Here is a 14,401-nt window from a genome sequence, read left to right as displayed (position 1 = left end):
TGGTAGCTGGGTACCATCTAGTTGTATTGGACTCAGTCTGATGGAGGCCGTGGCAGTTGTGGTCCATTAGTCCTTTGGACTAATCTTTCCCTTGTATCTTTAGTTTTCTTCATTCTCCCTTGCTCCCAAAGGGGTGAGACCAGTGGAGTATCTTAGATGGCTGCTCACAGGCTGCACAGTACATTTTTAAGTCCATCGCTTTCCTCTCGCATCTTACTATAAGCAGCAAGGAGAAAACCAGCCTCTTTAAGATCTTGCTTAGCAATCTCATCAGCCAGATATCCAAGTTCATCACTTACAGGTTCTACCTTCCACCAAACATTTGAACAAAATTCAGAAGTTCATTGCCACTGTAATAAGAAGCATCACCCTTCCTCCATTGTCCAATCACATGTTCATCATATTCCTTTAAAGCTTCACCATAAGCACATTTAACATCCACATTTCTAGCAACATTGTGTTGCTGGTGCCATACATGTTCTCTCAGACAATAGACTTTCTCTACAGCTCTCTTCACTTTCTTCTGAGTCCACACCAGAATTGCCTTTGACATCCATCACTCTACCAGCAGTCTCTTCAAGGCAACCTAGGCTTTTACTATTAGGCATCTTAAAAGTCTTTCAGCCTCTAGCAGTGACCTCTTTAAAGTGTTAAAAAAGCAAAGAAGTCACTTTGAGGACTAGGGTGCACCTGACCCAAGCCATGGTATTTTCAGTAACCTCATATGCATGCAAAAGCTGGACAATGAATAAGAAGACCGAAGAAGAATCAATGCCTTTGAATTACGGCATTGGTGAAGAATATTGAATATACTGTGGACTACCAGAAGAACGAACAAATCTGTCTTGGAAGAAGTGCAGCTGAAATGCTCCTTGGAAGCGAGGATGGCGAGACTTTGTTTCACGTACTTTGGACATGTTACCAGGAGAGATCAGCCCCTGAGAAGGACATCATGCTTGGTAAAGTAGAGGGTTGGCAAAAAAGAGGAAGACCCTCAAGGAGATGGACTGACACAGTGGCTACAACAATGGGCTCAAGCAAAACGATTGTGAGAATGGCACAGGACCAGTGTTTTATTTTTTTGTCCATAGGGTCATTATGAGTCAGAACTGACTCAATGGCACCTAACAACAACAGCCTCTACTGTTACCCAATTCCAAAACCACTTCTACATTTTAGGTATCTGTTACAGCAGCACCTCACTCTGCCGGTACCAAATTCTGTCTTAGTTATCTAGTGCTCCTATAACAGAAATACCACAAATGCGGGGCTTTAACAAACAGAAATTTATTTTCTCACAGTTTTAGGAGGCTAGAAGTTTGAATCCAGTGTGCTGACTCTAGGAGAAGGTTTTCTCTCTCTGTTGGCTCTGGAGGAAGGTCCTTGTCCCTTTCAGCTTCTGCTCCTGGGAGATCATCACATGGCTTGGCATCTCTCTTCCCTCATCTCTCTTCTGCTCACTTGTTTTTATATCTCAAAAGAGACTGACTCGATAACCCTATGCTAATCCTGCCTCATTAACATAACAAAGTAAAACCATTCCAAAATGGGATTATAACCACAGGCATAGAGGTTAGGATTAACAACACATATTTTGGGGGACATAATTCAATCCCTAACACACACCAAGACAGCACATATAATTTCTTCTAAAAATGACTAGTGAAAATTATTTCTCTGGGAACTCTTTGGCTGTCATTTAGTTTGGAAGGATAGGATCATGCTCTGGAACTTGGGTCCAAGCCCTAAACCGCTAATAAAGCAGACACAGAAATGGTTCTTCACACAGACTCACTCAGTGACACAATTTTTTCTACTATGTCCAGAAGAGAACTGATGGCTCTTCTCAGCATTATCCATTTCTCATCAATATAGGACAGGTGTCACCTTGTGGCCCCAGCATTACTAGCTTTCCCATTCGTTGTATGGATTATAAATCATTTTATCATGAACAGTTCCAGAAGTGAAGCAGGAAAATGAAACCTACTTGAAGGTAGGAATTCAAACCAACTCACCTAATTTCCAGAATTGCATTTTAAACACCACACTTTGCCCTTTTTACCTATTAACTCCATTATTAATTAGCTCAGACCAAGTAGTCTTTCCTATTAAAACAGATTAGAGTTGAATTTTTAAGATGAGAGGAAAATAAAGGTTCTGGCCCCTTTAACAGTTTTATTAACACTCAGGTTTGTATGGAGGCAGATCACCAAGTAGTGATTTAATGATACCTTCATGAAAGACTTCTGGGTGGTAGAGTAATTTCAAAGCCATCTTTATATATGCTGACCAACTTTTAACATATTTAAATTCTGATCGCTAGATATATTTTTAAGCTTCACTAAAAATTTTGGATTTTCCTAACAGTCAGTTCTAGAAAAGATTTTTTAAACCCACTGTTCTGTTTTTGGTATTCCTTTGCTACACAGGTGCTTCCTATTTATCTATTTTAAAGGAGCACAAATATTAGAATAATTGCTTATTTTTTTTAAATAATTGATTTTATTTATTGTTGAAAATATATACAGCAGAACATACACTGATTGCTGATTTTTTAAGTTTGTTTTTTTTTTTTTTTTTTGTAGCCTGATTGGGTTTTTAAAGTTCAAAACTCAAAAAAAAAATCCCTTCATTTGCAGTTCTAAACTGGCGCCTGGCCAAATTCTTTTTCGTTTTGTTTAGTTTTACTGTTCATGAACCAGTAATTCCTGTTTATGACTGCAGTAGAACAGGACAGTCAATATGTTTTGGCTGAAGGAAAGAGTGGTTGCTCTTGGGTGACTGAAATTATTCAGCTATTAGCTTTATCCTCACAACCTCCCCAGGGCAGGAAATAAAATTCCTTTCAAAAAATTTGTCTTAAGTCTTTTCATCCCCCCCAGGGGGAAGAAAAGGGTGGATGCAAGACCAAGAGCATAATGAATTGTGTAAAGAAAATAACTGAGCATTCAATCCTTGATTAGTCCTTCAAAAGATAAAAGATGGTTGCTAACTAATCTTAATAAATGTTACACTGCCTCATTTGTAGATTATAAATTATATTCTATACAGCTGCCAAAAAGCAGTAAATTATAGGCAGCCCGGGTTATCTCTTAAAGTCAGTTATATAAATTAACAATCTGAGGTCTAACAGGGACAGGCCTGGAGAGAGGAAAGCATTCAAAGTTTAGAGCAGGAAAATCTTTAGTAAACTGATTCGTTTTCACTCCCAGAGTTGGTAAATAAGTAATTGTTGGTTTGCTCCCACTGAACATTAATCTGAATCAGTTTTGTGTCTACCATATGGCACTAAAAATGATGGAAGATAATAAAGAATAAACACTGGATGTTGCAATACCTTAGAGCAAGTTATGGATTGAATTGTGTCCCCCAAAAATATGTGTTGTAAATCCTACTCTGCCTATGGTTATAATCACATTTGGGAATGGGTTATCTGTTATGTTAATGAGGCACAATTAGTGTAGGGTGTGTCTTCAATTAATCTCTTCTGAGATATAAAGGAGATTAAACAAGCAAGACAGAAGCACAGATGGGGGAAGAGAAATGCTAAACCATATGAAGATTGCCCAGGAGCAGAAGCTGAGAGAGACTTCCTCCAGAGCCAACAGAAAAAGAGAAAGCCCTTTCCTAGTGCTGGCACCCTGAATTCAGACTTCTAGCCTCCTAAGCTGTGAGAAAATAAATTTATGTTTATTAAAGCTACCCATCTGTGGTATTTCTGTTATAGCAGCACTAGATAACTAAGACAGAATTTGGTAATGGAAGAGTAGGGGTGCTGCTCTAACAGATACTTAAAATGTGGAAGTGGTTCTGGAATTGTGTGACGGGTAGAGAGAGGCTGGAAGAGTTTTAAGATGCCTAGTAGTAAAAGCCTAGATTGCCTTGAAGAGACTGTTGGTAGAATTATGGCTGTCAAAGGCAATTCTGGTGAGGGCTGAGAAGGAAGTGAGAAGAATCATAGAGAAAGTCTCTATCATCTTAGAGAATACATACGGCACCAGCAACAGAATGCTGCTAGAAATGTGGATGTTAAATGTGCTTCTTTATGAGGCTTTAAAAGAAAATCATGAACATGTGACAGGACAATGGAGGAAGGGTGATTCTTTTCTATGCAGAGGCAAAGAACTTGTCTGAATTTTGTTCAAATGTTCAGTGGAAGTAGAACTTGTAAGTGATGAACCTGGATATCTGACTGATGACATTGCTAAGCAAGATCTTGAAGAGGCCATGTGGTTTCTCCTTGCCACTTACAGTAAAATGCAAGAAGAAAGAGATGGACTTAAAAATGTACTATGCAGAATGAAAACAGAACTTAAAAGATCTGGAAACTTCTGTTGCACAAACTAAGGACATGTGTTCTAGGATGTTCACCAAGGATGTGGCTACACAATCTTCTGTTAAAGAGATTAAGCCTGTGACTGATGGATCTAACCAACTACCACAGCAGAAAACCCATCAGCTTAGACTGAAGGGCAGAGAGAAAGAACAAAGGGAAAGAATGCTGTCTGCCATTTGGAATTCTATAGGCAAGAAACAGGCCAAATGAATTACAATTGTTGTCCTCCAAGAAAAGAAAAGGACCATCCCTGGAGCAGCTTGGAGATCAGCACAACTGTTGGGAGAAGCACGGGAAGCAGGGCCTTCTCAGTTTCAAAGGTGGGGCCGCAGACTCCTGGATCTCAAAGGGTGGGGCCGTAGCACCCTAGGTTTCAAAGAGTCAGATCTTCACCGACTTGGTTCCAGAGTGTGGAGCTGCTGTTAAGGTGTGCCGGGGGATGGGGTCCAAAGTTGAGGGGCATGGCTTCCATGCCCAAGGGGCAGAAGAATGGGGCCTGCCTGGGCTGAGGGGGTGGGGCTGCCACTCAGATATACCAGGAGAATGGGGCCACCTAAAGCCAAGGGAGCAGAGTTGCCATCCCAGAGGGCCTAGAAGGTAGAGCTGAAGCCCAGGGCCAAGGGGCCTCTACCCAGAATCCAGAGGGTGTGTCCAACACCCAAAGTCTGGAGGGCGGGGCCATTGTCCAGATGGTTCTCAGAGAACAGAGGATTATTTTTAAGCCTTAAGAGCTAGTGTAAATTGTTCTGCTGGGTTTTGGATTTGCTTGATGCCTGTTATCCCTTCTTTCCTCCAATTTCTCCCATTTGTAATGGACATGTCTACCTAGTGCCTGTTTCACCATTGTACTCTGGAAACAGATAATTTGTATTCCAAATTTCACAAATTTACAGATGAAGAGGAATCTTGCCCCAGGATGGAATACGCCTAAAGTCTCACCTATAATTGATTTAGATGATTTAGAAGATGCGATTTTGGGAATTGATTTAAGACTTCTAGGATAATGTGATGGGGTGAATTTATCTGTGGCAAAGACATGAGTTTTGGGGGGCCAAAGGGTGGCATGTTATGGATTGAACTGTGTCCCCAAAAATATGGGTTGTAAATCTTAACCTCAGCTTGTGGTTATAATCCCATTTGGGAATGGGTTGTCTTTCTTATGTTAATGAGACAGGATTATTGTAGGGTCTATAGTGAGTCAATCTCTTTTGAGATATATAAAAGAGATTAAACAAGGGAGCCGAGCATAGATGGGTGAAGAGAGATGCCAAGCCACATGAAGACTGCCCAGGAGCAAAAGCTCAGAAGAAACAAGGACCTTCCCCCAGAGCCAACAGAGAGAGAGTAAGCCTTCCCCTAGAGCTGGCACCCTGAATTTGGGCTTCTAGCTTTCTAAACTGTGAGAAAATAAATTTGTTCGTTAAAGCTATCTACCTGTGGTATATCTGTTATATTGTTGTTGTTTCATGCCGTTGAGTTGATTCTGACTCACAGCAACCCTACAGGACGGAGTAGAACTGCCCCATAAGGTTTCCAAGGAGCAGCTGGTAGATTTGAACTGCTGACCTTTTTTGATTAGCAGCCGAGCTCTTAACCACTATGCCACCAGGGCTCCATTTCTGTTACAGCATTTCCATTTCTGTTATAGCAGCACTAGATAACTAAGACAGGTAGTAAAAGTTTAATTGCTTCTTGGTGGAGCAAGCAGCAAGGAAGGATTGGAGAATAAGATGATGACAAATGTCATCTGAAAGAGGGAAGCTTGTTTTCATTGCTTTGCTTTTGGAAATGCTTTTATAATTAATTAATCACAAGCCTTATAACTGGATGAGTTTGTGAGCTGTGCAAACTGTTATTTTTTTAGATTACAGACTAAAGACTGTGGGGAAATACCAATTCGTCTCAAGAAAAAAACAAAACAAAACAGTATGTGATTTCCAACATGTTCTCTGGTTTCTTTGAAGCTCAGTGGGGGACAGACAGCTTGTGACAGCTTTTTTATAAGGGTGGGCTCCCATGTATCGAGATTAAATGAGGTAGTATTTGCAAAGTACTTAGCATTATGCCTAGAATATAAGTGACTGCTATTAATTACTGTTATTATCACTCTCTATGAGGACGATCATATGAGTAGGTGCCAACCGGCAGGCCTATGTGGTGTTACTTCAGAGAGGCTGAGAAAGGTCCCTGACCCTGCAATTCAAGATTCACTCTAAGGACTCTGCACTCGGTTAAATGCAAATATATCCTTAGCAGTCAATTATGCCTTGGTATAAATAAGGTTGTTAGATCGTTCGTAAGAGTAGCGTCAAGAGTAGAAAAAGCAGCACGTATAAGGATCTCTGGAAGCTCTGAGGATGAAGGCAGTGATGGCAAAACTTGAGGGACTAGGACTGGTTTGGTGACCAGATAGGCACGGCTGCTGTAAGTGCCACCTTTCTCAATGCTTGGGAATATCTGGGACATGAAAATCCTGACTGCCAAGGGCATGAAGAGAAGAGCTTCTTTAAAGATTCATCAGCCCCAGCATCAGGATATACTTACCTTTCTCCTTAGTGGAAGGTAGCAGTCCATGCCTTCCAAACACTCCCTGCTTAGGGGAATGGGATACACTCTAGGGAAGCTTGGGTGGGAAAAGTCTCTGACTAAAATAAGGTTAGCTCCAGGGAGGAATCTCGTTAACTCCAGAGAAGCTCCGCAGTGTGCTTTTCTTTGAACCTCACAGGTTCAGGACAGTTCTCTTGGACCTGACAGAGACAGTTCTCCATGTCTCTCACATTTTGGGCCTTCTGAACCAACTAGGATCCTGCCTGCACTGGGTGTTGGACCAACTGTCTCCCTTGATTTTCCAGTGAGTTCTATAGGTCTTCCCTTTTCTTATGCTCTTGTTGTTAGGTGCTGTCGAGTCAATTTTTGACTCATGGCAACCCCATGTAACACAGCAGAACTGCCCGATAGGGCTTTTTTTGGCTATAATCTTTACGGGAGCAGATCTCCAGATCTTTCTCCTGAGGAGCAGCTGGGTAGGTCTGAACCCTCAACCTTTTGGTTAGCAGCCGAGCACTTAACCATTGCAACACCAGGGCGCCTTCCCTTTTCTTATAGCATACATTAAAAGAGAAAATGTTAAGTGTGAGTAAGAATTTGGAGAAGTTTCATCATAGATGAAATAACGGGTCACTTGTTTGGGGGATAGGTGACACAAAGGTCAAATAACATTATCTTTATCTCTTACTTGGAGTGTAAGTTTCACCTCCAAACAAACAACCATTTCTATTCACAGCCCTATCCACAATAGGCAAAAGGTAGAAACAATCTAAATGTCCATCAACAGATGAATAAACAAAGTGGGAATACACATACAATGGAATATTCCTCAGCCATAAAGAGAAAGGAAGTCCTGATGCATGTCAGAACATAGACGAACCTTGAAAACATCATGCTGAGTGAAGTAAGTCAATCAAAAAAGGACAAATACTGTATCATATCACTTATATGAAATATATAGAATAGGCAAATGTATAGAGACCAAAGTTCATTAGTGATTACCAGGGGTGGGAAGGAGAAGAGGAACGGGGAGCCACTGTTCCAGAAGCAGTGAGTTTCTGTTTATGGTAATGAAAAATTTGGCAATGATTTTTAGTGATGGTTGCACAACATGACTGATGTAATTGCTATCACTAAACTGTACACATGAAAAACATTCAACTGGCCGATGTGTTATATATATCCTTACAACAATTTTTAAAAACTTGAATAACCAAAAGAAAAAGACAAAATAAACAAAAATAATAAAACATTTCTAGAAGACCATTGTCAAAAGATTTAGCTGTCACTGGTCCTTTCCCAACAGCACACCAACAGTGATAGCTAGTTGACCCTTTAAAGACATTGTGAGGTCTAACTGCCTTCATGAATACCTCTGCCATAGACCAGAAGAAATGGATGATGCCCAACAATCATCATTGAATGTTTTGATCAAAGACTCAAAAGATGGATCTTGATCAAAAGGAGGAAAAAATATGGAAAAGAACTTTAAACTCTTACTGGAAACCAGACTTACTGGACACATTGAGAATGGAGGAACCTCCAAATCTATTGCCTGGAAACAATTTTTAAGCCTTGAACCAAAACTATCCCATGAAGTCATCTTTAAACAACAATTTAGCTCATTTAGTAAAGAACGTTCACCTTGAGCACTGCGCTCTTTTTAAAGAATTATCTACATGAGATTAAATGGACAACAGTAACTCTAAAACACAGATGAGAACTTTAAGGGGCAGAGAGTCTAAGTTAATGGTGATAAAACAATATGGGCAGAGATACGGAAAATGGTGACACACTTTGAAGTATGTAATCACTGTCAATGAGCTGTACATGCAGAAACTGCTGAATAGGTATATGTTTTGTTGTGTATATTTTCACCAAAACAACAACAAAAAAATTACAGGCTGGAATACATTAAAAAAGAAAAAGTCCGGACTTAATGGTCTGACCAAGACTGGAGGAGCCCCAGAAAGCATGCCCGCCGGACTCTCTGTCAACTCAGAACTAAAACAATTCCCAGGGCCAACTCTTCAGACAAAGATTGGACTGGACAGAGGGACATAAAATGATACTTGTGAAGAGTGTGCTTCTTAGCTCAGGTAGATACGTGAGACTAAATGGGCAGCTTCTGTCCATAGGTGAGATGAGAAGTCAGAGAGGGTTAGGAGCTGGTTGAATGGACACGGTAAATCAGGGGTGGAAAGGAGGAATGTGCTGTCACAGTATAGGTAGAGCAATTAGGGTCACATAACAATGTATGTATAAATTTTTGTATGAGGGACAAACTTTCGCTTAAACTACAACAATCAACAGAATAAGAGAGGGCAGGATATTAAGCGAAAGTCTTGGGTCCTAAGAAAAAAGTGGAGAATTGGGACCAGATATGAGTACCAAAGGAGCCCTGGTGGCACAATGGTTAAGCGCTTGACTGCTAACAGAAAAGCTGGCAGTTCAAACCCATCCAGCAGCTCCACAGAAAAAAGACCTGGTAGTCTGCTCCTGTAAAGATTATAGCCTAGAAAACTCTATAGGGCAGTTCTACTCAGTCACGTGGGGTCACTGTGAGTTGGAATTGACTTGACGGCACCTAACAACAACAACACATAAATACTAAAGGTTTTTTTCCCCCCATCTAGTCCTCACTTGCCAGCCTAATATGTGTGTAGGCAAGGGGAAAGTGTTGTCTTAACATTAATGCTGACCTTTAGATTTAAAAACAATAGCTAACAAACCCATTGCTGTCGAGTGGATTCTCACTCATAGTGACCCTACAGGGCAGAGGAGAACTGCCCCATAGGGTTTCCAAGGAGTGGCTGGTGGATTCGAACTGCCAACCTTTTGGTTAGCAGCCGAACTCTTTAACTACTTCACCACCAGGGCTCCAAAGACAGTATCTACACAAATCAATATTTATCAAAAGCCTATCCATTTTTTCATCTTTGCCAGTGAAGGAATAAATAAGGCATTCTTTTCAAAGCAAATGTATTGCATTATATGACATTTCTCGCCCAGGATTTTACGGCACATGAAATAACATTATTTCATGCAGCATAAGAAATAAAGTTAAGAATAAGCTGAAATGGTAAAGATGGTAAAGGAAAGAGAAAATGTTAGAGAAACAAAGGGAATGCAAAAGAACTTATGAGAAAAAAGACCTCAAAAGAAAAAGCTGGCCTCAGTATATTGATTTGATAAAATTGTCAACTAAGCCCACCACGACTGTGATATGGGTTTGGGCAAATTTAAAATAAAAAAGAAATGCATCTAAGTGTGTAAAGCATGCTTTCTGCTGTTCTTACCTAGAAATGCTGCCATGTTCATTACCTGACTAAACACACAGCTTGCAGGAGCTTCATCACCTGCAATACTTGAAAAACATGAAACATTTTATTGTTCCTATATTAAAATCTATAGCCTTCTCAACTTTTAATAAGATCTAACAGATCAGAAGAGAATTATCAAGTTACCTTATATATGGTGCATGCTTTGCACCAGGTTTCCTGTAGAACAAAAAGCACAGAAGCACAGGTTAAAGAATGGTTATTCGTGTACAGTTTTACCTCACTAGTGGCAAAGTTTTTTGCTAAGTTTACTGATGAACAATGGATTACCCTGAGATAAACTTTACCTTTCTTCTGAATTTAACGGGAAAATTTTGTCATCTTCCACAGCTATAAAGTATCTATGAAGAAAAAACAATAAAAGTTTATAAAACAAAGAATTGTTTTTAAAAAGAATAATTTATTTCTTGGTTTTATTACACTAACCACATTAATCAAATTCTCTTTTTTTTTCGTCTGATAAAATGCTCTATTACTACAAGTCTTTTCCTGTGGATCACCTAGTTCTTTGAATTTCAAATGTGATTATTGATAACATTTCTTAATTTTCAAAACATCTCCCCCCCAAATCAACAGCAATCATTATGATATAGATGGGAAACTGGAAAACAAAGAAATACGACCTTGCAACTTAGGCAAACTAAAACTAGAATTTAATGTTTTTAATTTCTCAGAAATATGTGTCCACCTGTCTTAATGAACTAAAATAATCTCCTTGAAGTGAAAATTACTTGAAATTAGTCAATGTGGGATCGTATTGTGTTAAGCCAAGGCTTCCAATACAACTATATTTTATAACGTTATAAACATACTGGGCCCATTCACAAATAACTGGACCATGAGCTGAACTATGCATGGAACCCACAGCATGTTATCATCAAATTAGCAAACACTTACAAATAATGAACTTATACTTATATTTACAGAATGTTCATTACTAGAAGAACACACAAACACAAACTAAAACTAGTACTCTTCACTATCTGTTTTGCATAATTTATTACTCACTCTTGTTATTTATTTTTGGTATTAGAAAAAGAGAAAAGAAATGGGGACTTTAGCAAGATTGAATTAGTTAATATATTATTTTAAAGTATTTATAAGTACATAAAGGAGTCCTGGTGGTGCAACGATTAAGCATTTGGCTGCTAACCAAAAAGTTGGTGGTTCGAACCTACCCAGCAGTTCTGCAGGAGAAAGACCTAGAAAAACCCTATGGGGCAGTTCTACTCTGTCACATGGGGTCACTATGAGTCTAAATTGACTCAATGGCATCTACAACAACAACATTAGTACATGAATACAGATGTGCTATATATCATCAAAGGAGCCCTGGGTGGTCAGTGGTTAAGTGCTTGGCTGCTAACCGAAAGGCAGTTCGAACCCACCAGCTGCTACACGAAGAAAGATGTGGCAGTCTGCTTCCGTAAAGATTACAGCCTTGGAAACCCTTTGGGGGAGTTCTACTCTGTCCTATAAGGTTGCTGTCAGTCAGAATTGACTCGATGGCAATGGGAATACATCATCAAAACTTCACATTTTTATTTACATTGCCCCTGAATCCTTAAATAATTAAATAAGAGAATACTTACACTATCCATAATCCAGCTGAAGTAAACAAGGTAAATACAAGAGGTAAGAACATCCAGACACTGCATTTCTTCCCATCCATGCCTATAACACTGAAATAAAACAAACAGATATTAACAACTAAGACAAACATTTATCTCACTCTTTGAAGACAAAAAGGAAGTTTAGTTTAACCAAAAGAGTGTATCCTATGAAACCATGTTTTATAAAACTATGATTCAAATTGGTATCATTTCTGCCACCTACACATGTGGGAAATCCCTTGAGCAGTTAACAGGGACAATTATCATCTAGCATTAGACAATACCCTGGAGTCTTCGTTGAGAACTTGTGGGAAATTTCTCATAAAGACATATATCCTTATACAATCATCGGTATATCTAAGGAAGAACAAAGTGTTTCAGCTGGACGTAGAAGAAGAGCTAGGTAGCAAAGGCATACTCCAACCTACTTTTAGTGCTATTATTAACCTTTATGGATTTATGGAGCTGGTGTGTACATATGTCTAGAGCCTGGCAGGCAAGAGTGTAAGGAACAAATGGTTATTAAATACATATTGGCAACACAGGCGACAATGTCAAATGCTTTGCAAATTTGAACCTTTCTTGTGACATGTTATTGAGCAACTATCTCAGAAGGCTCTGAAGATGAATGTGATGGGAAACAATGCATTGTGTAGGGCTTTAAAGTAGCTCCAACAAAACACATCGGAAAAAAAATGTAGATGTCAGGCATTTTGGATGTTATATTTTAAAGCCAAAATACGTGAATAAAAAATTTCCCACAAAAATGAAAACTACAGGTTTCAAAAGTATCTATGAAAAATTATTGGACTTGAGCAAGAAATAACTAGTCATCACTACACTTTTTATCTTTGCCCAAAACCATCAGACATAACCTAACATATCAGACATATGCCAACATAATCCTTCAGGCAAAAAACACCCTGTTCCGAGAAAATAAAGTACCCTAGTGACTTTCACTGATGACCTGATAATGCAATTAAATGGCAACTGTAAGGAGATGTTACTGCTCATTATTTTGGGTTTTAGTATTTACGGCAACAAGTTCATTTACTGGGTTTGAACCAGTACCACCACATTTCTGAGTACCTCCATAATACCTGCTTTCACATACTGAGACTCACTGGACCTTCCAAGAGTTGAGGCCAGAGAGAGAATATGGTGCTCATTTTAGGCTGGTAAGTCAATCCCTTCTGCAAAATTGCAGGAAAGTCTTAGTTCCCAGAACTGACCTACCTGATCGGGTAGATCTTTCAGATCAGAAGACACTTGGGCCTAACAATATGTCTTTGAACAGGCATGCCTTAGTCTAAACATCTATCTGGGCAGGGATGTTAAATTAAATTACAAAATCTAAGAGCTGAAAGCCATTAGAGCCACTTTCAATCAATTTAATCCAATCTGATCCAGTTCACAATTATGGACACGTTATTTGTGCCAGGGAGGGAGAGGGTCAGTGAAAATGAGGGAAATCCTCAATGAGATGGATTGACACAAGAGCCAAAACAACAGACTCAAATATACCAACAATCATGAAGATGGCATAGGACTGGACAATGTTTCATCTATTATACATAAGGTCACCATGAGCCAGAGCAGACATGATGGCAACTAACAACAACAACTTGTGCCAGGTACTATAGACATACTCAAGTGACGTCTAATGAATATGACTACTTATTTGTACTAACCTATACAATGTATAAAATTCCTCTTCATCTGTGAAATCTAGAATACAAGTTATCTGCTTCCAAATACAATGGTAGAACAGGCACAAGCTAGACATTTCCATTACAAATGGGAGAAACTGGTGGGAAAGAAGGCATAATAGGCACCAAGCAAGTCAACAGAACACGTTAAATTAGCTCTCAAGGCTTGAAAATAATCTTTTGTTCTCTGAGACCATTTACACAATGGCCCTGCCCTCCTGACTCTAGGTATTGGCCACACTCTCCAGATTCTGAGTAGAGGCCCCTTGGTCCTGGGCTTCCGCTCCGCCTTCCAGGCCCACTGGAGTGGCAACTCTGCTCCCTTGCCTTTGGGCGCACCATTCTTTTAGTCCATCTGAGTGGTGACTCCACACTTTCTCTCTTCAGCTTCTGCTTCCTGTGTTCCCTGTCTCTTCAGCTTTTGCTTCCTGGTTTCCTGGTCTCTCAGCCCCTTGGGCCTCACTGCCTGCGTCTGCCCTGCTGGGTCAAGTGTTCCAAAGCTCTTTAGCTCCATCAATAAGTGCCTGAAGGCACACCGCTCTGCCAGGAAGCCTCCTGTGCAAAGGCACTCAGCTCTCTCCCTCCATGGGTCGGCTCCAGTGCTGTCTCACACTGGTCTCCCGGTTCTGCTGTTGCCGCTTCTCTGCTGCCGCTTCTTGCCGTCTGTGCTGTCTTCAGTGTAACAGCACTCCTCACTACCTTCTGAGTCCTCACCAGAATTGTCTTTGAATGTTCTTAATTACACCAACAGTCTCTTCAAGGCAATCTAGGTTTTTACAATTAGGCACTTTAAAACTCTTGCAGCTTCTACCCATTCACAGTTTCAAAACCACTTTCACATTTCTTGATACCAAA

The 14,401-nt window shown here is 39.9% G+C and overlaps 1 protein-coding gene across 1 annotated transcript in view; it reads right to left on the bottom strand.

Moving 5' to 3' along the window:
• TMEM150C (transmembrane protein 150C) overlaps positions 1-14,401 on the bottom strand; it is a 114,257-nt gene that overhangs the window by 16,888 nt on the left and 82,968 nt on the right. The window contains exons 2-5 of the mRNA XM_004383147.2: positions 11,817-11,906; positions 10,512-10,565; positions 10,351-10,383; positions 10,183-10,250 (exon numbers count right to left, since the gene is read on the bottom strand). Coding sequence (XP_004383204.1) covers positions 10,183-10,250; positions 10,351-10,383; positions 10,512-10,565; positions 11,817-11,896 — 235 coding nt within the window. The 5' untranslated portion in view covers positions 11,897-11,906. The remainder of the gene's footprint in view (positions 1-10,182; positions 10,251-10,350; positions 10,384-10,511; positions 10,566-11,816; positions 11,907-14,401) is intronic.

The sequence above is a fragment of the Trichechus manatus genome, unplaced genomic scaffold (genome assembly GCF_000243295.1).
Source record: "Trichechus manatus latirostris isolate Lorelei unplaced genomic scaffold, TriManLat1.0 scaffold00105, whole genome shotgun sequence".
In the NCBI taxonomy this organism is placed as follows: domain Eukaryota; kingdom Metazoa; phylum Chordata; class Mammalia; order Sirenia; family Trichechidae; genus Trichechus; species Trichechus manatus.
Note: the sequence above shows the minus strand (reverse complement) of the source record. Positions and strands in the feature narration are given on the sequence as shown.